Source organism: Hemibagrus wyckioides, linkage group LG29 (genome assembly GCF_019097595.1).
Source record: "Hemibagrus wyckioides isolate EC202008001 linkage group LG29, SWU_Hwy_1.0, whole genome shotgun sequence".
Lineage (NCBI taxonomy): Eukaryota > Metazoa > Chordata > Actinopteri > Siluriformes > Bagridae > Hemibagrus > Hemibagrus wyckioides.
The window spans coordinates 11,360,929-11,388,113 of NC_080738.1; the positions used below are offsets into that span (position 1 = coordinate 11,360,929).

The 27,185-nt window shown below is 38.6% G+C and overlaps 1 protein-coding gene across 1 annotated transcript in view; it reads left to right on the plus strand.

Moving 5' to 3' along the window:
- The first annotated feature begins 2,265 nt into the window (after window positions 1-2,265).
- The window catches only part of ndrg2 (NDRG family member 2), a 31,439-nt gene continuing 6,519 nt past the window's right edge, over window positions 2,266-27,185 (plus strand). Inside the window, exons 1-9 of the mRNA XM_058384226.1 lie at window positions 2,266-2,534; window positions 22,474-22,567; window positions 24,307-24,348; window positions 24,457-24,562; window positions 25,163-25,283; window positions 25,593-25,655; window positions 26,503-26,563; window positions 26,871-26,957; window positions 27,120-27,176. Coding sequence (XP_058240209.1) covers window positions 22,493-22,567; window positions 24,307-24,348; window positions 24,457-24,562; window positions 25,163-25,283; window positions 25,593-25,655; window positions 26,503-26,563; window positions 26,871-26,957; window positions 27,120-27,176 — 612 coding nt within the window. The 5' untranslated portion in view covers window positions 2,266-2,534; window positions 22,474-22,492. The remainder of the gene's footprint in view (window positions 2,535-22,473; window positions 22,568-24,306; window positions 24,349-24,456; window positions 24,563-25,162; window positions 25,284-25,592; window positions 25,656-26,502; window positions 26,564-26,870; window positions 26,958-27,119; window positions 27,177-27,185) is intronic.

Sequence of the window (27,185 nt, forward strand, 5' to 3'; positions counted from 1 at the left end):
AGTGTCGTGATCCACCAGTTTATTCTTTTTCTAGCTCTTATTCTACATAGGGTCGCAGGCTGCCTCTATCCCATGGGACTGAGGCACAAGCTTAGGACACGCTGATGCTGGATGGTGTGCCAACACATTGCAATGCACAATCACACACACACTTGCACCCTACGGACAATTTAGAGATTGGGACTGGGGGGAGGAAACCGGAGTCCACAGAGGAAACCATGAAAGTATGGAGAGAAAATACGAACACCACACATACAAAGTGGAACTGGGAATCAAACCCCCACCCTGCTTTTGCTAAGAACGCTAAGCCACCATGCCACCTGTGTTATTATTTAACTAAGAAAAATGTACCATCGTTGATAGGTTGAAGTCGTCCAGTGTCTTCGGAGAGAGCTGGATAAGAGAATGGCTGTTTATACTGTTTTAATGCAAATGAATACAGGAACTAACTTCTTTATCAGACATTCCACAACATTTCATTTGCCTAGAAACTGATAAAGAAAAATATATAAGCAGAACAAAACACTTGGGAAATGAATCAGCTTTGATTCAGCTTGGATGATTTTCCCTACAACAACATGACAGAGCGTTTTATTCACTAAATCAGGGTTCCCCAACTTTTTTTGTACCACGGACCGGTTTGATACCCAATAGCGTGGGGGTGATTGATAGGGGGAGCGCTCTAGTGACATTTGTTTTGGGGTCATTTTTGGGTGGGTTAGCTTGTGGACTTACTGATGTATGGAAAAACCTGCAACTGCAACAAATGAGTGAGGTGCCGGTGGAAACAGGAATTTTTTTAAAACAAAATATATATATAATTTTAAAGTTATGTATATATATAAGTTTATTGTTTCTTTGTGGCCCTGTACCAAATGATACACAGCCGGGTTCTGGTCCACAGCCTGGTGGTTGGGGACCCTTGCATTAAATAACTTTCTGATATTTTTACCAAGTAGTATACAGCTCTGGAAAAAAAAAAAAAGAGACCACTGCCCAATCTCCAGATTTGAAGCCTATTGAAAACCTCTGGAATGTCATCAAGAGGAAGATGGATGCTGAGCTGTTGGCTTTTGTGCAAAAAGAGTGGTATAAAGTTACCCAGCAGCAATGTGAAAAACTGTTGGAGAGTATGGTGCCAAAACGCATGCAAATCGGGGTTATTCCACCAAATACTGATTTCTTAATGTTATTTAGCCAAAGCATTAACACAACTTGTTTACAAATTATTATTATTGGTTTTATTCGAGTTATTGAAGCTCTGCAAATACTGCATGATCTTGGGTTATTTTGATGTGTTGTCATTTCCTTTAAATATACACTCTAAATAACAATAGTTATATTTTGAATTTAGGAGAAATATTGTCAGGAGTTCACAAAAAAATGAAACAAAACTGTTCATCTCACCAAGACATGCACCTGTAAGAAAAAAACACAAGAAACTGATTATTTTACAGTGGTCTCTTATTTATTTTTTTCCAGAGCTGTATATTCGCATTGTATATACTTGAATTTGGACACTGTATCCTGGTCTTCACTCTGAAGTACTGTTCATGTTATTGGAAAAATTCTGGCTGCCTGGACGTGAGACTATTTCTACGAAGTTCATGAGCCATTACAGGTTTAAGGACTTCAACCCAAACCATATGCTGCGATGCTACATAAATAGTACACCATCCTTTTTTATGTTAGTTTTTTATCATAAAAGGTAAATTCGAGAAGGGCCGGTTCTTCGACTAAGTATTGTGCGTTTCTTTTCACATCATAAGACCAGCATATAATGACTGCCACAGTGTGTAGTTTGAGGAATTTCCTTTAACTGACAACTAAAACCTCTTTAGCTCCTCAGGGAAAGTTCTGGCAAGTTTGGGCAGCCTAAGTGCATGTCTATATCACTGGGCAGTAATGTCTCCACGCTCCTCACAGCTGTAACCAGAACCTTGGAATGTGTGAGCGGCGCGGGCTGTGCCACTTGCTACTTAAACACCCGAGCCGTACCATTAGAGGAAAAAAAACAGGGGGAAGCGTGTTATATTTACTTAAAATGATGACACTCTTATTCATCGTCGTGATGAGAAATATCACACAATACGTTAAGCATTACCTCTTCATATCCTTTATCTTTCTTTTACCTTGGGAAATTCAATCCTGACCCGATTTAGAGTTTGCATCACTATTTAAACCCCCCCACCTCTCCCGAAACTAACTACCGTCCCCGTGTTTGATTGACGGCTCCATATTTTGTACAGGGTTTTTTTTTTTCTTTCTCGCATGCTACTCGAGAAAGAGGAAAACAACAGAGTGATTCTGCGAGAAAGAGAGAGAGAGAGAGAGAGAGAGAGAGAGAGAGGGGGGAACAGCAAGCCAAAATAACAAAGACGGAAGAAAAGTGAGAGATAACAAGAGAATATTCCGGACGAGACAAAGGAGAGGAGAGTGGGAAATTAAACCCTGGAGAAAGGAGGGAGTGAAGAGTTGTTGTGATTTCGCACATTTTGATCAACTCTCAAATATCGTTTTATTTGTTCTGCAGGGTAAGTGTATAATATATTTTAAACCTTTTTTTTTTTTTTTTTTTTTTTTTAAACTTGGGTGCCCATTATTAAGATATAATAATAATAAAAGAAGAGAGTAAGTATTATTTCTGTTAATTAATTAAATCACGACTGTTCGCGACAAAATCCGGCAATATAACAGGAGGCTTTCATATGATTAAAGATTATTTAATGCTCGGAATCACGACTGTTAACGACAAAATACGGCATTTATCTGCAGAGTTCCATTGTTATCCGGTTTCTTTATATATATATATATATGCATACTCTTGCGTTTGTAAACACGGTCATTCACGTGGCTTGACTCAAATACAAACAACAACACAACACTGATCATTAGGAAGAATAAACAAAAATGGTTTTTCCTGAGTGAAATATGCCACAGGAGCTTGTAGACAGCTCGGTGTTGACAGTCTCTCTCTCTCTCTCTCTCTCACTCTCTCTGTCTCTCTCTCTCTCTCTCAGTCTCTCTCTCACTCTCTCTCTCACACACACACAATCACATGTAGTCAAATGTAGCTTTCTAATTCACTAGCTGCTCCTTTTTGCAGCACCCGGGCTGTTTTTTTGTTTTTGTTTGTTTTTCTTTTCAAGCCCTGTGTAGAGAAAAATAAAATTTCTTTCCTAGCAGTAGATAACGTGTGCAGAGACACTTAAAGTTGCAGAAGGCGATAAGACGCGATGAGAGCTTTGCGCTTTCTCCTTTCGCACTGCCTTCGACACTGTATTTATTTGTTTATTTATTATAAAAAAAAAAAGATCGTTATTTGCCTTTACATCAGTGTATTCTATGAGACTGGTCACTCACGGTTTCTTAAAATGCCACGGTTAGATATTTATGGCGTAAAGAAATCGACCCTGCCCCCAAACACGCTGGTTTTTTAATCGCATACTTCTATACTTAATAGTATGGAACGCTATGACTAGTAGCATATTATTAGCACATACTGTTTAGTATGCTAGTATGCAGTTGTATTGTGTATTTGCTGTTGGGTATTTATTTTATTTTATTTTATTTTTTGGGTTTCTGTGTACTAACGAGACAGACTAGTCCCGTTTTATGTGTGTGTCTAGACTGTGAGTGTGTGTGTGTGTGTGTGTGTGTGTCAATGTCAAACAGAGGTTTATTTCCAAGCTAAGCTCCAGAGTAAGTCCAACTTGCATGTTATGACAGGATCAAATTATCCGGTTAAAAATGTGTTCAGACGAGTTTAACATTTTTATGGTTCTCTCTCTCTCTCCCTCTCTCTCTCTCTCTCTCTCACACACACACACACACACAGTGTAAGGTAGGGAGATGTGGCTGAAGCTGCACCATGTAGTGACTCATGCAGCGTTCAAATGCACTTTGTGTTTTGGTTTTTTTTTTTGCACTCGTGCAATACAAATGTTATTGGACAGTGCCAAGCTTATTAAGCAACACCTAAACAATCCAGGATGCTGAAAATACACACCAGAGGACATCTTTAACCCGGCTTGGGTGGAGACAATGGGGTAAAGTTTTGAACACAAGCCTTAATGTTCATGCCATGATTGCATTTCTTATGCTCATTTGAGGCTTCATGGATGTATATCATAATAGTGCGGCAAGATACAATAATATATCTGGTGAAGAAGAATAACCCTGTGTTCACACGAGTAAGTGACAAAGCAAAAGATGACTATTTAAAGGTCCCCCTTTTGATGCCAGAACAACCCTGACCCGTCGTGCACTGTGTATTCTGACACCTTAGTATCAGAACCAGCATTAACTACTACTTTGTCTGTTGGATCGGATCACACGGGCCAGCCTTCGCTCCCCATGTGCATCGACCGCCCATGACCCTGTTCACCGGTTCACCACTGTTCCTTCCTTGGACCACTTTTGATAGATACTGACCACTGCAGAACGGGAACACCCCACAAGAGCTGCAGTTTTGGAGATGCTCTGATCCGGTCATCTAGCCATCACAATTTGGTCCTTGTCAAACTCGCTCAAATCCTTACGCTTACCTGTTTTTCCTGTTTCTTACACATCAACTCTGAGGACAAAATGTTCACTTGCTGCCTAATATATCCCCCCCCACTAACAGGTGCCATGATGAGGAGATCATCAGTGTTATTCTCTTCACTTCTCCGTACTCAGAATGTTGTGCCTGATCGGTGTATATGGATATGAGATGGTGCTATTTTCTCCCAGTGGGAGTTGTTGTGAGAATTGTAGCCAGACTGTGTGCAGTAGATTGGACAGCATGTCTGTCTCTCGCTCCTGCTCATATTGATCAGGGACACCTCCGACTTCTAGACAGCATCATACAGGTTGAGAGCTATTATTTGAAGTCCAACTTAAGATGGCACACTGAACGCTGTCTTAATATTAATTGCTAGTGTAAGCTTGAACCTGCCAGTGGAGTTCTACTTCAAGTTGCTGCTAAGGACATACAGTGTATTTAGTTAGTGTTAGCTGATTTAATACCATCACGTCAGTCAGTATCAGTTCATAATATCATTACATGAAGTTAGACATCAAAATGACCAAAAAACTGCAAGGCACTTTCTTCTGTTAAAGCACTTTAGAGCAGAACAGGTTGCGGCTTTTCTACACGACTGTCGGAGTTGTAAATCTTTGAGGCGAAGATTTAAAGATGTGAAATGAAGTTCACCGAGCCGCAATCTCAGTAAGAGCTTCAGGTCCATGTTGCAAAGTGCATGCATGTTTATAAAGCCTGACTGGCATGTCCAGCCCACCCTAACACTGTCAGTCATTAATCACTGTTCTCCTTTATTTCATTATTTTAAAACATTGAGATGTATCTGTAAGTTTGACTCCTGTTCGCTCACACGGGAATGGGCGGGGTTAAGAATTGTACTGCATACAGCTACAACAGATCCTCAGCAACATTATGGCTTTACTTTTAAATCCCTCTTACCACATTCACACATCTATAGTTTATATATTGATTCGTACTTGCAGTTACTTCATGTTTATTTTGTTTGATTTGCAAAAACTGGGGATTAAATGAAGGTATAACCGCTGTTTCATCTTGTCCTGAGCCTCGTAAACAACTGCATCAACTTGATATCAAATTGATATAGTTTAGTTCCGTTTAGTATACACTACCGCTCAAAAGTCTGGGATCACTCAGAAATTGTATTGTTTTCTAAGGAAACACACACAAAATTAGTCTGAATAGGAAATATAGCAAAAGAACAGGACATGCTGACATGACAGAGTTAGAAATAATGATTTTGATGGAAATGATGAATGTTTTCTTCAAACTTTGGCTTCATAAAAAAAAAAAAAACACCTTTTTCAGCAATTACAGCCTGGGCATTCTAGCGGTCAATTTTTCAAGATAATCTGATGAGATTTTACCCCATGCTTCCTGTAGCATCTCCCACAAGATGGACTGGCTGATGGAGTCTTCCTCCATGGCTGAAATATGCAAGTGATCCCAAACTTTTGCGCAGTAGTGTGTGTGTGTATATATTTTAGAGCCATAATTAGAGGTCGTTAGAGCCGTATGAACAACTGATAATGAACTTGTGCTCTCTTTGTGCGTTTATTTTTACACATTTACTCTGAGACACTGTTTTGAATTCGAAGCATACGTCTCCGTCTGTTCATCTTTAAACATACTTTCTGGTAAAATGTCCTTTCTGTCGTCTCTGGCCTGATGAGCTGCATTTATCTTGAATAATTTACATAAATGCATGCAATTGGATAAACTGCCTCAGAGGATCTGATATAGAATCACTGGAGTTGTTGACCCCTGTCCTGGTGGATGCTGCAAGAAGCGCCTCGCATCATTGCCACTGTCTTGTGTTTTATTGTCGGATGAGTCATAGCGAGTGCAGCGTATATCACGTTTCACATCGAGGGCAGGGTCGGAGTTACCAGGAAAATAAAACATCTCAACATTACTCTAAAGCAAGCCTCACATACAGTTCATTGTTATTCAAGCTTGTTTTGTAGATACTTCCTAGCTTTTTAGACACACCTTAACGACTTAGACACAACATAAAGTGGAAAAAAAAAGAGAGAGATGCATCTACACCATGATGTCGCAGAATTATTAATAAGTTCTGATATGAAAACAGCATCTCTATCATGATCACCACCCTACACTGTTGTACTGGTACACAGGATTAGAAATCTGGTTGTAGATCAAGAGCAAGCCAGCTGGAGGTGATGGGGGACAAAGAACACTTGCTTAGATGACACAAGGTAGAAAACCTTGACCGTGTGGCATCAAATAGGTGGATTATATTATAGCGCTAACAGCGTATGAGTGTACAGGACTAAGAAGACGTTCACGCTGACAGTTTACTTCCAAGCAGAGCATGTTTTGCATGAGTAACCGTTAATGTGAAAGCTGTAAGGAAGTTCACCACGGTACCGATTCGAAGTCGCACTGGACCTGTCGCATGATTCCAGTGAACACAAACGCAGCTCGTACTCGAGTCTGCAATTGTTCAAGAAGTAAAATAGCCTGTGCATGTGATTTAGCCAATGAAGACATTATTAGTTGTCTTCTTAGTTAACACTCGTGTACCATGACCAGCAGGGGAGTGTTGTGGAAGAGAGGTGAGATTCCTTACTGTGGATCATGGCAAAAAAAACCCAAAACAAATATGGTCAGTCGTGTTGTGTTCTCCATACACGTTTGTGATGGCATAAGAACAATGCACCAGGGTTCAATAGAATCAAGTGAGTCTGAAACCAGATCTCGAAACAGTCGCACTCATACATTCCAACCACAGCAAAAGTGCAGTGTGAAAAGGTAAACAGTTCTGTGTGTTGAAAGGTTGTGTGTAGGGTGAATAAGAGATAAGGAGTTTTTATGATTACAGCAGCAGTTCTTGGATGCGGGTCTACATTTTCCACATGAAGTCTTATGAAATCAAAAAAAATCTTTAGGGTATTCATGTGGGACCACCTGCAGCAGCAGAAGGTTAGTCAGAAGAAAAGTGGAAGCAGAAGTAGAGCATTAGAATGAATAGGACATATCTGGAAGGTGAGAGGATCCACAGCAGAAGAAGTGTGTCAGGTTCTGGCACTGCATCACAAGCACAAATAAATATGAGGCTGATTTAACCAAGCTCAAGGCAGATTATCGCAGGTTTTCAGAATGGTCATTCTTCCAGTACACAAAATGACCTTAGCACTGCTTATTGGTACCATATTCTGTACTATATTCTATGGTCACAAGAACAAGACTTCAGGTTGAGCATGGTGGTATGTTATATAACTGTTTCTTTTGGCTGAGAATGGGACATTGATTATTGGATCACATGACACAACTTTAGATATTTGAGGATATAGAACACTAGAAAAGTGGGTCAGGAAGAACTGCATAACTGTGAATGTATATCATCACAGTCACAATAATATGCTAGCTTTTTGTCAGTACAATAGAAAACCTAAGAACAAAACCAAAACAAATTCATCAGGTTTCCAAACTAGGGGTCGTGACTCCACATGGTTCCAAAATGACATCGCCCAGACAAACCCACAAACTTCACTTGACTCCATTTTGCCAGGAAAAACACACAAACTTCACTTGGGTTTTATTCATTTACTTTTATTAAGTGTTACTGCGAGTCACGTTCACGTTTAAATGATATTTATTTTATTTTAGTCTGTGCCAGTGTCTGTATTCAACCATAAAAATAGAATTTCTTGTCCATCAGTCTCTACAATACTTCTGTACGATTCTAGATCATTGTTATGTACTTATGGTTGAATTTTTAAAACCCCTTTCGTAGTCTTCAAACTATATGGAGCAAATCTACAGTAGATTTTCTGCATTTGGTGAGGTCTGATTTTTCTATTTGAGACAATTGGAGTTCATGACAGCAGTCATGATGACGGCAGTAACTCGGTGCTTAGTGAAACTGTGCTTGAAATAGCTCAACATTTTTGCAATTCCACATGGAAACCTGACGGAGCCGGATGTTTTGGCTCTGTCAGGCAATCTAGTGAATGTCTTATTTAATCCTCCAGATCTAGATAAGATGGACGCAGGTGAGTATGTCAACAATGACAGCTTATGCAACTGCTGCTTCAGCACATGCACTCAAGTATCAACACGACGAGTGTAAAGTTTCATGTTGGGCCGTATCGCACCACACCAGTTTTGTGTTTTGTTTTTTTTTGTGTATCGTTCGAAGCTAGATGTGATGCCCTTTCAGACACACCTTCTGACTCTTTGAAAAGGTGTGGCGTAAAACCCATATTGACTCTTCCCACTTTACTGGGACTCTTCCCGCTTTACTGGCAGCTCAAGAAAGACAACCAGCGTTATAAAACGGACACATGGCTGTGACCATTTGTAGGATTAATTCCGCTGTGCCAAATAGCCTTATTTTGCAGCAGCAGCAGTTGCCAGCAAAAATGAAACATTCTAACCCAGTCGTGTCCATTGTGTTTGTTCCTTGGAGCTTTTCCCATAGTCTCAAATCTCGCTTAGATGCTTTTTTAGCTCGTTGGAAATCTTTCTGCAGAGCCGGAATATCTAGTTAAGAGAAGTGTTAACTTCAGATGTGGGGGAAATTGCCTTCAAGCATTTTGACCTGATGCAATTTCTTCAAAGCAGCAACAACGGTGGATAATGCTGTTTGTTTTCTGAACATAAACCCCAATAAATGTCTTTTTGTTAATGTAACAATTCCATATTATCTTCCCTGCAAAATCCAATAAATGCTCCACCTGTTATTGCCTCAATCCACTTTTCCTGAAAGTGTGAGACTCCTAAGGGGAATTTTTGTCGAATTTTAAAAGCAGTATGAAGTGAAAAAGAAAATAACATGCTGACATCAGACAAAAAGGATCAGACACCATGACTGAGGTGACTCCTTCGTGTGGTGTTCTGGCTCAGGTTCAGGTGTTAGCATAATGCTTACTCTGTTCCCACTCCTCCTTGCTATTTGTGCTGGTCTTGGGCACCTTCCTTTCACACTCTTTCATATCTCAGTTGTCCATCTCTTGGCCATCAGTCAAATGTCAAATGCATGTCTGGGACTTTGTCTTGGCCACAAGTTCAAGACGTTGCACAGATCTGGGTCAGTTTGGGAGAACCTTGCATGAGCCGGTGACAGGAGGCTAGTTCATCTTTGTCAGCAGTGTGGCCTACCAGCCAATGGTAATTGTTAAATTGGTTAAAGGTACATGGTAATATTCAACACAATGTTTTTTTTTGTGAAGAAACGATCTAAAATATCCATATCCGAGTTTTGGGTTGTTATAGTTGTGTTAGCCAGATAGCCAGATTATAAAAGCAATATGTTTTGAGAGCATCATGGAAGATGAACTGATCTTTCAGTGAAAAGCATGTTAAATGCACATCTTACTATGTTACCACTGTAGTAACTGACTAGTGCAACCAAGCAGCAAATGTCAGTCAGTCAACTAAGTCAAATAAGAGAGTTCTGCTCCCTGAGTGAATACAGTGGAACCTCGACATACAAATGCCCTCCCTTACGATTTTTCGCCTTAAGAATTGAAATTTTGCAAGAAATTTGCATTGGCATATGAAGCATTTTCGGCATATGAATGAACCGACCCGAACCCCGGCTAAAACTTGTTTGCATCAGTGAAACTCAAACTGAAGCTAACCGAAGCTTTACGGATTTTGTCTTCAGTCCGCGAAAGCTGTTTCCAAAGAGTCAACCCACAAAACCAACGTTGCCTTTGGCATGTGTTCAAAAGCTAGGTGATTTTTCGGGCGTTTTTTTTTTTTTTTTTTTTTTTTGACAGATTGGTGCCGTGGGTGGGCTGTTCTATTTTTAGCCCAAGCTTGGTGGCACAACTTCCTGTGAGGACCCTTTACATGGAATGCTTGGCTTAGGTCAGTTCTTCATAAGCAGCCATACAGTTTACATACGCTTCGTATTGGTAATATTTTTGGGTGGCCAGAACGGATTATCTGCATTTACATTTTTTTCTTTATGGGAAAATTTGTTTTGCAATACAAATTTTCACCTTAAGAACTCTCCTTAATTAAATTCGTGTGCTGAGTTTCCACTGTATTATGACTGTATTGTTACATGTTGAAAGAGTTGATCATGTTGCAGACAAAATACCCTGAATGTTATTGCTCTGAATAATTTTGTTGTTTGGTTTTATATCATGTGATGCAATCCGTAACAGTTGCAAAGGCAGAAACAAGACCAAACAAGAAACCAAAACAAAACATGCCGCTTTGTTGACACAGGAGCTGCTCTGACAACTATGTTGTCTGTATTGCATTTAATTACACCAGTCACTATGTTGCCATTGGAACAGTGACAACTATGCCGTGTGCACTACTCTTAATTACTGCATTTACATGTTACTTCTTGCTAAACTAAATACCTACTGCTTTGTTGTTTGTAGGAACCATGACATGTATATTGTCTATACTCCAGTTGATTGCTACTTTTGCATGCTGCTGCATTGATTAGCTAAATAGTCATCTAGGCGTTAAGGAATAAAACATGACGGGTGTGTTTAATGTGTTCTTTAATGGGGGAGGGATGTGATGAAACCGTTACCTCCCTGTAACTGTGTTTTTTAGAATAATACCATAGCAATTTGTCAACTATCTATGGATGGATAGACAGATATGTAGTTGGATGGATGGATGGATAGTTGGATAGATGGAAAAATTGGTTGGATAGATGGATAGATATGTAGTTGGATGGATATGTTGATGGATGGTTGGATGGATAGACAGATATATGGATGGATGAATAAATGGATGGATGGATAGATATGTATGGATGGATGAATGGATATGTGGATGGATTCGTACATAGATTAATAGATATTTATGTAGATGGATGGATGGATGGACAGACAGATATGTAGTTGGATGGATGGATAGATAGAAGGATGGACAGGTAGTTGGATAGATGGAAAAAATGGTTGGATAGATGGATGTGTAGATATGTATGGATGGATGAATGGATATGTGGATGGATTTGTACATAGACTAATAGATATTTATGTAGGTGGGTGGGTGGGTAGGTAGGTAGATAGATATGTGGATGGATGCATTTATGTATGAATGGATATGTGGATGGATTTGTGCATAAATGGATATAGATATTTATGTGGATGGATGGATGATGGATGGATGATGGATAGACAAATAGATAATCATTAAAGAATGACATGTCATTTACATTTGGCAGACTGCCTCACCCAGAGTGGCTTACTGAAGTGCTTTTGAAGTCTCTATAAATGAACAAACACTTCAGCACTGTTTCACTCTGTCACAGACTAAGGAAACCAGATAAAAGTGGGGAAAATATTCAGAGAGCCACCAAAATTTATCTTAAAAACATTTTCATCTATAATGTTAAGACAGAAAAAGTTATGAAGGGAGAGAGAGATAAGAAAAGAAGAATGATGGAGAGGATGTTGATGCACTTTTTTTGGCTCCTAAACATTTAATGTGTAAATGTATGCGTCTCTATTGCTGTGGGAAACATTGCAAAAAATCAAACCATGAAGGGAGGTGGATTAAAAAAATAAATAAAACACCACCAAGGAGTATTTTGGCACCTCACTGTGTCTCCATGGTGGCCAATGTTACACTTCTTCCTTTTTTTTTTTTTTTTTCTCTCTCCATCTAAGCTCTTCTTTTCTCTCTGAATATTGGAAGCCGACAAGTAGGCAAACAAAGAAGGAAAGCTGTGCACAATGTCTTACGATTAAATTCTCCGCTAAATTCTTTGTAGTCAGTTCTGTCAGTATTAATATTCAGTACAGCAGATCAGTACAATGTTTTTATTTATTTATTTATGTTTTTTTTAAAGGATGAACGATCTGTTTGTGTGTGACTCACATGTTGCCAATTCATCCGAGCTAAACACAAGTCATAGGGAGTGTATCAGCTCAGGAGACCACACAAACATGCCTAAGCACACTTTGTATTGAAGTCTATAAATAATGCAGATTTTAACCTTTATCAGTCTGGCATCCATCTCTTTGTCTCTCTCTCTCTCTGACACACAAACATAAATGTACATGTCACAAATCCCCGGATCACACACATCTTGTGAATCTCCTCACATTAACGTTATCCTCTGTGGCATTCTACATGGCATTTACTTCGAAGCAAAGGTTTCTCTTTTCTCACTCAGTCATAGTCATTCAAATGCTCATCTCTCGGGATCAGACACACACACACAAACACACACATACACATACTCCGCCTTATCTCAGCTCTCAACTAGAATATATCTCTAATACAAAACACTCAGTGTCCGTGGCATTTGTTGGTTTTGAAGCTCCAGGGTTGTAACCAATTATGAATAGAACATGAATGAACAGAAACAACTAAGAGGCGGAACTGTATCTTTACACGGTCAGATATGAAGAAACTATGCTTCTCTGTTTATTAACGCAAACGGGTAGTGCTGCGAGATGCAGCATGTTTTATTGGGGAAAAAGTTCTTGTTTAAGCCACGCCCACTTACAGATATGAAGATTTGGATGTTTAAATGAATAGTGTGTTACCACGCGTTATACTAGACTCATGATGAAAGAGTGATTTTCACTCAGAACCTGTATAAAGAGAGTCGAACTGCAATACTTCACGGACGATCGCCAAGATTTCGGCATTTAGCATTTTCAAAAGCAAGCAAGTGAAACAGGGGATTTATTTTATTTATATATATATTTTTAATATTTGTTTCTTCCTTTTTTAAACTTTTTATTATTATGATTATTATTTATTTATTTTTATAATTATTACCACACATCTTCAGCCACAGCTCTCTTTGATTCACATGCATTGAACATTGAGAGTACAGCTCTCATAGAAAGACATTACATATGTGTCTTCACTAGTAGGAGTTTAAAAGAAGAATCCTGTGCTTATTATTTCACCAATTTGAGTAGGTTTTCCCATCATCTTTGGCATGGAAAAAAAAAAAATCTCAAAAAACATGCATGCTACAACAAATCAATTCTAAAACATTCATTACTTCTAATGGTCCGTTTCAGTAGGCAAACACTAAGATAAATCATGAAGCTTGTAGACCAAGCAAAATGTGCATGCTAATTTGACTCGGATGAGTGAGACGTACATCGAGGTAAATTAACGAATAAAGAAACCCAAGTTTCAACAGCCAGGTTTCAATGAGAAGCAATTTGCTGAGAAATGTAGCTGTAATGAATCACAACCGCGTGACTGGAGATTAAATGGATGTTTAAATTCATGTGATGACTGAAGCTCGTGACACTATTTGCGTTTGTAATTGACTGATTTTTTTTGGGTGTCTGTTGGTGATTAAATAAATATGTTGGTGTTGATTTTATTTATTCGTTTGTTTGTTTACTTTAATATTTGCCTATTGGTAAGGAGAACTATGATACTGTTCCTTATATCAGTATTAAAGATCAAATTTTAACAAAAGAGTTAAACAATTCTCTGAGAATCACAGATCGCAGATCGAAATCCAGCAAACTAGTTTGGCTAGCTACCGAGGTTTTAAACATGACATAGAGTAAAATAAAGTATTTCACGCTAGTTGTGAACAGTAAAATGTCTGTAAAGATGATGAATGAATTGATGCTTTTAAAAAATTCTCCAAGGATGTTTGGGGATTTTAAGCGAACAGATGTTCTGGTCAGTCTGAGGGGCAGATATACAGGGTTACGATTCCACAACCTGTCCTTTCTGTCGTGTCCTCGGGGTAATAGTGGGGGAAGGTGCTTGGTTGCAAGGGCAGGAGGACATATCCAATTTGGATATCATGTATGTCCTTGCTTTTTATGAATGGAAAGGTGCTTCTGGGCTATTTTTAGTTCAGTTTTGTGGCCATTTTAACTAACAGGTCAACAAGTGTATAATTGTAGATCGTATATTTGCTGTGTGTGTGTGTGTGAGAGAGAGAGAGATATGAACCACACCCCAAAATATTTCAGAATATACTATAATGATTTTTGTGATTTATAGTCTATTCCTAAGCAAGATAAAATTAACATAATACAGAGACTATGATAAATTTCCACACTATGATTCTGTGAGACTTCAATAAGCAATGACCAAGCATTAGAAATAGTCTGGCACTCACACAGACCATAGCCTTCTTCTTCTTCTCCTTCTTCTTCTTCTTTTCTTCGCCGAACAGCTCGTCCGAAAATGTCAGAGCACGGAATACCCAAGTGTCTCATAACAGAAGACCTAAAAATACTTGCTTAATAACCCCTAAATATGTCCCATACTGCAACCCTAAACGACACCCTGTGCTCCATGTGAGCAGGCGACACCCGATCAGATTCAGTTTATTTCCAGCAAACAAAAAAAAAAAAAAGAGAAAACTGGAGAGAAAAGTGTGCCGAAGGTCGTGACGGTATGATGTGTGCTGGGGATGAGTGCTGGAGAGACCCAGAGATATCGTACTCCAGATTCATCAAATGTTCTTGTGACTAAGATGACTGAATGGTGACAGCAGTTACTTTTTTTAATGCTTAGTGATTAGTTTATGGAGGTATGTAGGGATGTGTTTTCTTTTGCACTGGCTCTACATGTTATACGTTAGAGATTAGAGTTATTTTTAATCTTTCATAGTTATTTTTCTATATTTGCCTGAGATATTTTCTAGCAAACATACTCAATTCTCTTAAATGTATCATTTAAACCATGCTGACTCGGCGAAAAGCAGTTATTTTTTTTTTATTTTATTTTATGTTTTGTTGGTCCTACAAGCTTTATATTTGGTCACCAAAATCGATTAATGTTTGCTCCCCATGCCGTCGTTCACTTTTTAGCTATTCTCTTTACCTAAGTGCAAGTGATTGGGTCTTCTCCAGGGATCAATTTTATTTCATGGTAGCAACAACAACAAAAAACCTGGAGTTAGTGAACTACGTTATTTTTCAAGTGCATTTTTCAGGTGCTCGAACCTCAAGTCAGCATAACAACAGGCAAAAGTTTATTTCCATAGGGAAGTGGCAGTTTAGTGGTGAAGGTGTTGGACTAATGATTGGAAGGTTGTAAGTTTGAATCCCAGGTCCACCAAGCAGCCGCTGCTGGGCACTTGAGCAAGGCCCTTAATCCTCAATTACTCAGTTGTATAAAAATGACATAAATGTCAGTCACTTTGGATGAGGGCGTCTACCAAATGCAGTAAATTTAAATTTCCGAACATAACACAGTCTAATGACTGGGTACTGAAATAAAGCGTGAAGCATGAGTGACGCTCGAGCGTAAACACATCAAGTCTCCACTAGCTGTTCAAAGCAGGGTAACCTTTATCTCGTCTTGTTTTCGCTATCGCTAAGCATGCTGGATAAGTTTGACTTCTGAGTTTTCCATAGTTTGATCGGACGTGTGCTTCAGCCTCAGCATCTGGCGTTCAGTTCAGGAAAGCATACAGAGAGATTCTGTGGCTTCGATCAGCTCCACCACTGGGATGTGATCCCATATTTTTAACATTTTACAAACACACCACTGTAAGTAAACCAGAAATTTTATGACGGCCCTTAGTAGGAAATGAAGTTAGAATAAAGTGGAGTTTCCTGATTGACAGGAAGCTTCAAGTAGTTTTGCCACATTCTGCATATTTTTTTTTTTTTTTTTTTTTTTTTTTTACACACATAGAGAATTTTTGTCGATCTGGGAGGCTGGAACGCCCATTTTTCTCTCTCACTCTCTCTCTCTCTCTCTTTTTTTTTTACCCCCTCACTCCTGCCATGTGTGACCTTCTTCTCCTAGGAACATTGTTCTGATAAGTTCCTGGCTGACTAGCTCTCTTGATTTAATGCCTGTTGTGTCCTTCTCCCTGGTCCAGTTGCTACAGAAACCTCCAGACATCTCTGAACCGATCACGGATTACTGTAAATCACAGCTACTTGGCTACCTACAAGCACTCGTAAGACAGAAATACCCCTCAGTGGGCTAAGATTGTGTGCTAGTGACCATGTACATTACATAATATTACAGTATTTATTATTCAAACCGAGTGCAGTGCGTTTTTAAATGCGAGCCCAATTTGCATGACGCATTTACAAAACATTAGTAACCGCTAGGTTAGAGTGATGCTATTACGCCGTACTTTTTACCAAAATATAAACAAATTAAACTCATTAGAAACTATCAGAGGCAGGGAGAAACAAAGCATTAACTACCAGAGCAGGAGGACAAAAACAGACTCGCGCATATCTGAACTTATGAACTGTGATGAGTCATTAAAGTGTCGGAGCTAGAATTCAAAAAGTTCTGCTTTTTCCCGCCCCAGTGTTTCTGGGGCTAAGTGGAAGGGTTCATCGACACTGTTGCCATTACACTATACTGCATTCGCATTGGAAATCCATATAGGACATCAATAGATCAGCCAAAGTCAAATCTCCACACTAAAGCAGTGCTTTGGCCAAAAATCACTTAAAAAGGGGATCGAAATGGGATAAACACACAGAGTGAAGTCATTTAACATTTCAGTGTATTTATTTATTTATTTGTCTATTTTTTTTTTTTTGGTGTAGCACTTAACAAATGACCTGAACACACAGCAGCTGTACAGAAATCCGGGTATAAATTTAGATCGCTAATGTCCAAGCCAGTGCAGATAATGGGAATGTTAAAACTCCATCTTATTCTCTGTGACCCCCAGGGTGAAAGGGCATGAGAAAAGAGTGTCGTCCAAGAGAAATGCAGCATTAACAAAACAACAGCCAAACATGTATTATTAGAATTCATTCTGAAAGTCATCTTATACTCCTCTTTTGAGATACAGCCAACCACATTCTTAAAAACTTCATTGAAAAACTCAAGTTATTGGTGCCTTCTTCCAACCTCGAACCAGACTGTCCACTCTCTTCTGACCTTTCCCCTCAATACGGCGTTGACGCATCCAAATACCTTTCCCCCCCCAGTTCTGGTGTTTGGTCTTGGTAAAAACCAAAGCCCATGTCTGAACTACTTGATTCATGGAGCTGTGGCTTTATTGAATGAATAAACTGATGTATAGGGGTTTTGGTGAAAGTTTGTTACAATAGCCGGTCAGTGATTGTTGTGTTGTGGTGACATGGCCTGAATATTTGTCCCAATCTGACCCTGGTGACCCCAAATATTGGGATTATAAATCATTAATCTAACCTACTGAACTTAAGTCAAAGTCGAAATGCTTTTCAGCCAGATTTCGCACCAGGTTTTTCTCTGAAACCTTTTTTTTTTTTGTACCTGCCTGTTTCAAATTCCAGTGATCCTTGGTTATCTGAGTTACATTTACATGTGCAATTCAGTTAGTCTGCAGGCTTAACATATCATTCAAATTAACAAATGTTGGATGTCTACTGCACCTGAAATTAGCTGACGGGTTCTGTAGCCAAGCGTTTCCGATTTTCACAACATCCTTTACTAGTACATGTGATAGTTGTAATGAATATCTTATGTATTAAATCTCTTTCTAAGAGATCTTCCAAATCCGTCTATCATCCAAGTGTGAATGACACCGGAAAAGGTGTTAATGAATATACTCTTGAATTTTTTTATTTATTTATTTTTAGAAAGAAGTCTTTGTGTTCGAAGGTATAATGAAAGAAATATTAAATATAACACAAGTATAGTAATTTTTTTTTGTCAGTTATTCTTCAACACAAGCAAATGCTCAGACAAGAAAGAGAACTAAAAATAGTAAAAAAAGAAGGGAAAGGGGCTGACAAGGGAGACTAGGGAGCAGTGAAAGGACAAAAAAAAAAAGTGTGCCGGCTGACTTGTTTGTTGCTTTTCAGCCAGAGTGTGGTGAGACTGTTGCTTATCGTTCTCTGAACAGCCATGTGTAACCTGTTCCTGTTCCATTTGAACAGTGCCAGCTGTCACCCTGTTACGAGACACTCGATAATGCGGCCTTCACCTCACAGCCCTGGAGTGTGTGTGTGTGTGTGTGTGTGTGTGTGTGTGGATATACGTGTGATTAAGTAAGTACAGGGTGCTATGTAGGCTGTTTTTCAAACCTGTCACATATCCTCAGCACGTTCTCACATTCACCATTTTAGTTCAGGCATTTGCATAAAAAATACACAAAAAATACTGCTCAGCTCTATGAAGTTGCCACCCCATATACAAAGAAACTGACTTAAATTGGGGGGGGGGGGGTGAAAATGAGTAAATGCATGCAAAAGGGTATTTGAGATTAAAAGTGCTGAGTATAAGAGTAAGAGTAAAACTTGGAATGGTACTGAATGTGAATCGTGTGGGATGTGATTACGTCATACATCTTAACCATCATTGGTTAAGATGTTGGACGACTGACCGGAAGGTCCCAGGTCCACCAAGCTGCCACTGCTGGGCCCCCTGAGCAAGGCCCTTAACCCTCAATTGGTCACTTGTATAAAATAAGAAATTGTAAGTCGCTTTGGACAAGAGTGTCTGCCAAATGACAGAAATGTAAATGAATGCGCGAGGAAAACTACTGAATGTGAGTAAAAGTAGTGACTGTAAGAGGAATTCTAGTGAATGTGAGAGTAAAACTATAGAGTCCATGAGAAAACTACTGAATGCGAGAGTAAAAATACAGATTTTGGGTAAAACTACTGAATGCCAGAGTAAAACTAGCAAATTTGAGAGTAACTAATGAATGTGAGTATCTATCTGTCTGTCTGTCTCTATTTCTCTCTCTCTCTCTCTCTCTCTCTCTCTGTCTCTATAGATAGCTATCACACAGACTGTCGAAAAAGCATTTTCCTACATGTCTGCTGTGTATGGTTGTGTATGTGACAAATAAAATATGAATTTGTTTTAAGAGTCTGAACGAAAACAGCTGAGCGAGTGAGTACAACTACTGAATGAGAAGGATAAAGCTACTGAGTGTGAGAAAAATGGGAAATGTGAGAGTGAATGAGAATAAAACCACTGAATACGAGGAGTGAACCTTGTAAAAGTGAAGGGAAAAGTAAGGATTTTTTTGAGGAAACTACTGAATGCAAAAGTAAAGGATTAAACGTACTGAATGTGAGCGTGAACCTGCGGAATTTGATCTGAAGTAAGTATAAGATATATATATGCATGTGAGATCATGTCAGTTGGGTTAGGGGTGTGTGTGTGTGTGAATTCTATTTCAGGACCAAACAACATCAATCGCTTGTTGTTTTGTTGGCTTGCTGTGCTAGTTGTGTCTGGCTGCATGTTGTCTGCATTGATTTGTCTTTTGTCCTGTAGAGAGCAGTCAGTTTCTTTATTTACACCTCAGATGCTTCAGTGCAGGGGAGCTTTTTTTCCTTCTCCAGCAAACTTTAACCTGTAGGATTTCTTTCCGTCCCTTTTCTAAACTGAAATAAAGCCTTGTGTGTGTGTGAGAGAGAGTTTATGAATACAAGTTTTGTTAATTCTATTAATTTCATCTTTCTTCTCTCTCTTTGTCACTTCACTCTTTCATGGATTTTTTGTTTGTCTTTTCTCTGCAATGAATGCCACTTCCTTCTGTTCAGTTTAACCAATATTACACGCTCTAAAAGACGCCGTCTCGGATAGAGACAGAAGGAAATGAAGAGAGATTAGGAAAAGAGATTGAAGTTATCTAAAGGATTAGGTGTAGAGCTGCTGCTTTATTGTTAGTGTGAGATGTTTTCAACTCTGCCTGCGAAGACATGCACATCCACACGCACACACTCTTCCCTCTGGCTCGGAGTGTCTTCTCTGAGGATTTCTGTATTTTGACTCGTAGGACATTGTGGTCAGTAGTCATGTATTCGCCTGTTCCCTGCGCTGACATTTGATCAAGCAACAACAGATGGTGTTTCAAAACAGGCCTGATCTAATGTGAGATGCTGCTATACAGCATTGCCTAACAGTCCTGAAGAACTTAATAATAATAATAATAATAATACTAATATGTGTAAGTGTTGCTGAAATAATAGGCTGTGATTATATGGATGTTTGCTTTTAACTAATTTTGTGTATTGTTCAGTGGATATTTTAAGTTCATTCCTTAATCGTAGTGTCACCTTGTGGTGGAACAACACAGTCATTCTTGGTGATCTATAGGATCTGGTCATAAACCCATCCACCAAGTTTTGGTGCCAAAAAATGCCAGAGCATTGCTAAGACACAGTCTTTCGTGTTTGCCATCTTTGCCGCCAACTTTGTTACAAGCAGTTGGGCTTCATCACAAAACCATGTTTGTTCACAGTATGAGCTCAAAGACAGATTTGGTGCCAATTTAAGATGGCATTCCAGTATAGTGGACTTTGAAACGATCACTGGACCTAAGGACTCATTTTCGGATGATTCCAGAGCAAATAATTCAGGGAAAGATGTTCGCAACAAACTTTTGCAGCCAGAGACAACTTCTAACTGTAAAATAAATGGCAAACTATAATATTTGGCTTGTTTTTAAAACATGTCTGATTAATATCTTGACTATCTTGGCTGATTTCTGAACTTTCCATCAATCAAGAATCCTTGAGGCCCATGATGACCGTATTTATATTATTTATAGGACGCCTTCTTTGTAAAATGATTAAATTTTCAACCATACCCATTCAGTTAAAATGGTATAATAATAACTAATAGCTGTAGAAGCTCGATAATAAATATAACAGGTTTGATATGAGTGAGTTGTGTTTTCTAGTAGTGTAACACAATAGAAAATTGCTGAAGATTTTTGGTCTCGTGTCTAAATAGTGAAAAAAAAAACATGCTATGATGTACGTCTGTGCTTGTATTGGTGATGATGCGGGTAATAATAATAATAATAATAATAGTAATAATGTTCAATGGCTCAAAAACATCATGCAGGTTAAACAACTTTGACTCACAGTTGGCAGCCATAGCAGCTTCAACACACCTCTGGGCTGAATCTGATAATGAGCCTCATGCTAAGTTGGTTTTTTGTTATTCAATGCCCACCTGAGTCTTTAAGGTCACGGTAACGTAGACGGATATCACCGCATGACCTTTAGCTCCACCTGGTGGCCACCACCTTTGAAATTCACGAGCACACAAGTGTGACTCTGCAGTATTGTGACTGAATATCAGGATATCATGATATTTGTAACGTTAAGGCAGTAAACAGTATTGGAAGGATCATTGCCTTGCTGCTTTGGCAATGCTTTTACAGCTCTTATGGGAAATTACATTGTCAGGATAATCTGTTTAACATGCAGCAGATGTATACGCACCATGCTTTGGGGTATTCATTCGTTCATTCATTTATTCATTCATTAATTTATTTATTTCGCATCCTGGTTGGACATAAAGCAACAGAGCAGGAAGAAAAAGTGGAAGGTCAGAGAGACAGACAGAGAGAGAGAGAGAGAGAGAGAGAGAGAGAAAGCGATACTGTGGTAATCGGTACCATTTGTTCTGCAGAGATACAGAGGCTCCCTGAGGCAACCACCATTGCAACACACACACACTTTACTAATGTCATGTCAGGCCGTTTGCCTGACCCTTTTCTCCGTTCAGAACATGTGTGCTTATTTTATGGTTAAATGACATCAGCCTGCTTGGAAAGGTCACCCACGATAAATCAGCACGTTTTATTAAGTAAAAAAATTCAATCATTGAGGATTCTGATTAAGGTTGCATAATGCCATGACTGCTGTCCTCATTTCTCTGGGCGCTCTCTCTGGCTTAATGCTTATTAACTCTCCCCCTAAGTTCTAATTAAAAAAATAAAAGCTGATTCAATACCAGTGACTGATTATGCAAGTCCCTGTGAGCATCTGGGGAATCGGAGTGTGTCATGGTTTTCTAAAACCAAATACCCCCCACAAGGATAGAAATCTCTGAAGTGATATTTGCTTGGTCAACGAGCTAAAAAAAGGTTTACAGTTAGATTTACGTCTATGCATTTATTCATAATTAAAAGGTTTAGAGTTAGATTTAGGTCTATGCATTTATTCATAATTAAATCAGTGGACTGTGAAAAAGATGTGTGTGTGTGTGTGTGTGTGTGGCGTTTACTAATTGCTTTTCTTCTTCTTTTTCTTCTTTTTGAATAGGACACAGGGAGGACTTATAATGACGACCGAAATGCAAGAGATTGCCATCATGGAGGACAAGCCTTTACTTACAGGTCAAACCGACAGCGTGAAGGTCAGTCATATAAACACACACACACACACACACAAAGAAAAACAATGGCTTCCATTCCCTAAATCACTGCAAAGATTAACAGCGAATGAAGGTTGTGTGATAAATATTTCGGGATCTACTTATTGGAAACTTCCACCTTCTTTATTTGCACTATTTAAATCAGGAGTTAAAACAGACACTGCTTTAGACCAGGGATATTGATGTCACAGCAGATATTTCCACGCGAGCTTTTGTTCTGCGTCATCTCTCCGCTTCAATTCATGCTGTGGATTTTGCAGGCACGAATGATTACATTAACACCAAGTGGTGGCATCAAGAGCTCAGCTTCCATACAAGGCACTTCCTGTGCTTTATGTGGGAGAATTATTCAGGGTGCAGAAAGATTATGTATGTGTATGTGAACAATATATGGGCAGGGTTTTCTGGAGCCACCTGCTGGTAAAGAATAGGAAGTCATAGAGTACAGAATTGCTGCTGCAGTCTTTAGTAATAAAATAAATTCAAATACAAACCACACACACATTTTGATATATTTATGCACGAACACTATATGTTTCATTGCGGTCGTTTTTATGCAGATTTTTTGCTTTTCTTTAATGCTTCAGTGCTGGTTTGGAAAAACCTGCACATTTAGCAAATATATAGCAGTGTATACAGAATGTTTAAAGACGGGTGCGTAGAGAGGTATGTGTTTACTGTGCACCCTGTAAGAGCCTTCTCTTCATGGCATTTTATATATATATAAACTCTAAGATATATATATCTTATATACATAAGAATTAAGTACACGAACACAACTGTAGATGAATGTGTGCAAACAGTGTACTGCCATGCTGCTTTCTTCTTTCTTGGAACAAAACAGTTCTTATTAGATTAGTAAATTAGTTCTCAAAGACTTCGGGTTATGTACCGCTCTCTTTTTCAGAAATAATCAACAATCCTCTGTCATTAACCACAAATACTGACAAAATTACAGCAATGCAAAAGGGTATGCAAGTCTCTCTCAAGGGAGATAGGATGAAAAATGATTCATTCCTTTTCGAATGTGAAGGCAGGTGCATTTTCCACTTAACCAGCCATATGTGGTATTCATTAGCATGATGACAACAACAGGGAGAAACGCTGGTACTTAAAAATTAACTTTAGCAAAATTAATCACCATATGAAAAGAAAATATTGTACACAGTTGCGGGATTCTAGCTGAACCAGCTCAGCTTTTGTAGGAAATTTATTCTTTTTGCTTATGCCTTTATTAAAAAAAAAAAATTACTTGGTCAGATAGAGGTAAGTTTTTGTTTTTTAAAAATTAATATTGTTTTTTAATATTTCTTTTTTTACAGTATCTGATATTGATATTGTTATTTTTTTTTATTTTAATATATATTTTATTTTTTTTTGTATTATATAATCATTATTTTGTAAATTATTTATTCACCCTAACCCTGGTTTGATTACAAATCCGATGATAAAAATAACGTGAAGCCCCACTAGCCATAAACTAATTATTAAAGGTTAAGTCAGATCTCTGATCTTTGTAGCAAGAAACTTTATATAGCCAGACTTTTACAAATTTGAGTTAAATACCCTTCTTTATATTCACGTAGTGTATTTGGTATTTATAATTAAAATTAAAAATGAATATAATAAAAAAAATGAAAAATCTGTTGCACTTTAAAAAAATAAATAAATAAAAGTAAAAAAAAACGCATAAACTTTAGTGTTCCTCTGTTGCTGTGCAGGAGGCTGAGATCGCAGCCAGAATATTGTTGGATCGTGGTCAGGTAAGAAGTTGATATGAGGCAATTTATAGAGATACTGAGAGGATAATTACAGAATACGGTTAACTTTTACTGTGTATTTTTAATTGTGTGTGTGTGTGTGTGGTTTAGGAGTACAATATTGAGACCCCACATGGTTTGATTCATGTGACGCTGCACGGCACAGGAAGCACCCGTCGGCCAGCTATACTGACCCTTCATGATGTGGGAATGGACAGTGAGTCTACAGTCTGAGTCTGTCTGTTGGTCCATCTCTCTCTCTCTCTCTCTCTCTCTCTCTCTCTCTCTCACTCACACACACACACACACACACACTCTTGTATGCACATATATGAGGTATGCCTGGACTCTAAAAGATTAACTTAAAAGGTCAGCCTTTTGATTGTGTGTTTTAAACTAGTAAGGAACAAATTATTGCTTATATCTTGACACATTTGGCTTGTGTTAAACAAATTACAATGCAGTGTGAATCAAGACTCAAATGCTGAGATCCTGCTTGCATCTCCCTTTGTCTACCTAGCAGTCTCTGTATTAGGGATAGCAGGAGCATATGGGGGATCTTCACATGGCATTAAAAATGTTATATCTAACTCGAAGCACCAGGGTTCTGGATCAAATCTGAGCTTGAGTTACTATTTGGAGTTCTTCATGTTCTCCCTCTGTCTGTTCCCTGTTCCCTACAGTTCCCTCCAAACTCCAATAAATATGCCTGTAGGTGAATTGGCTATGCAAAAGGAACAGAATTGGCGGTAGTGCTGAACTCTTCTAACAGTGTGGATATGTTTAGCGAGTTAATCTCACTCCGTATTCCTCTTAGGTAAGAGCTGCTTCTCTAGTCTCTTCAAGTTTGAGGAGATGCAGGAGATTGTGAAGAACTTCACAGTGGTTCACGTAGACGCCCCAGGACAAGAGGAGGGAGCTCCACCCTATCCTACTGGGTAAACTAGGCGTGGGAGGGTGGTTGGATTGGTGGGTGGTTTTTTTGTGTATGTGTTAGCATAGACTAATACTAATACACTCTCCCTAGTTGTTTTTGTCCTTAATTAAAACTAAATTGCGACCCATCACGATTCAGACTCATTCTCTCCAGACTTTTTTTTTAGAAGCTACTGGGGCCACAGTAGCCCGCAGTGACCTCATTATTCAGTATATACCGACATAGCATAGCCTGTAACTGTTACCAATTAACTTACTGAAATGTACCAGCAATATTAGCATACCATCACTGCATATCCTCTTCTTCCTAGGTATCATTATGTCTCCATGGATCAGCTCGCAGAAATGATCCCATCGGTCGTACAGTTCTTCAAGTGAGTTGAACAGTCAAAATAAAAAAAATCTGGAAGAAAATATTTTTTTCCTGCCATGACTTAAAAAAAAATATTTATTTATTTATTTATTAATTTATTTATTTAAATTGATTTTAATTTTTGGTAACTGTCAGTATGAACCTTCCAAGCACTAACCTTACTTTACCTTTGCTTTGCTTTGGGGTGTGTATGTATGTGTGTGTGTTTGGGGTTGAGGTTGTGTTTGAGTTCGGGTTTAAGGTTGGCATTCCAGCCACACCTCATATTTTCTCTACTTGAAAAGGAAGACTGATTGAGCAAATAAGACGTCAATGACAGGACATGGCCAGAAGGCATTTGAGGTCACATGAATAAACAAATAAATTAAAACAACAAAAAAAAAAAAGGCAGACATAGTGGATTATAAATGTAAACTGCAGCTAGAGAAATGCTTCAAGTGCAGTTTGTTTATTTTTCAGGAAGAGCAGTCTCAAATGTAATAAATCTCAAATAAACAAGGCTTCCTTTCTGTTAAAACTATGAGTTGCTTGCTTTTCCATTACAAATGACCAAAGTGACCATATGCAGACGGAGCATATAACTGTAAAGAATAGCAATTAATTTCATATAGTGCTTGATGCCTAGAAGTTGTTTGCTTTGATTGTTAACCACCGCCTTCATTCTAGCAATCTTTTAAATGAAAAGGTTTTCCTGCTTATTATTACAAAACCCGAAAGCCTAGAGCTTTTTCAGTATTCAGTTTCTACTTTTGCATATTTTATTGGATTTACTTGTATTTCTGTCTCCTGGATCCAACTGCCGTATTCAGTATTTCTAACTATTACACTGTGTGTGTCCACCGGTGTAGTTTCCGTACTGTGATCGGAGTCGGAGTTGGAGCAGGGGCGTATGTCCTTTCAAAGTTCACAGTAAGCCTTTCTCTGTCTCTGTGTTGTCTTTCTTAGTCACACAAGATTTTTGCATCCAAAATGACAAATGACCAAAATGAAAACAGGAGTAGAGATCAGTTTTCAGGAATCACATTACCGCCATTAAAAATCAGTTTTATTATTTCACTCAGCAATATTAATTTAGTAACGGAAACCTCACACAGTTTTACTACTATAGATGGATGGATGGATAGATAGATATGCCACTTTAGTCTAAGATTATGATACAATGTCTGGCATTAATTTCAATATTCATTCTCTCTCTCTTTCTCTCTCTGTCTCTCAGCTTAAAAATCCAGACTCTGTGGAAGGTCTCGTTCTGATAAATATTGACCCGAACGCTCGTGGCTGGATGGACTGGGCTGCCCAAAAGGTGCGTTTTTCCTTCTCTCATATGATTGGTACAATACCAAACTCTGATTTTCTTATTTTGGGTGTGTTGGAAGAATTTTGTTTATATTCAGTTTTGTCATTTTCCTCTCTCTCTCTCTCTCTCTCTCTCTCTCTGTGTGTGTGTGTGTGTGTTTCATTCCAGCTCAGCACACTGACTTCCTCGATTGCTGACCAGATCCTTGGTCACCTCTTCAGTCAGGTGTGTGTG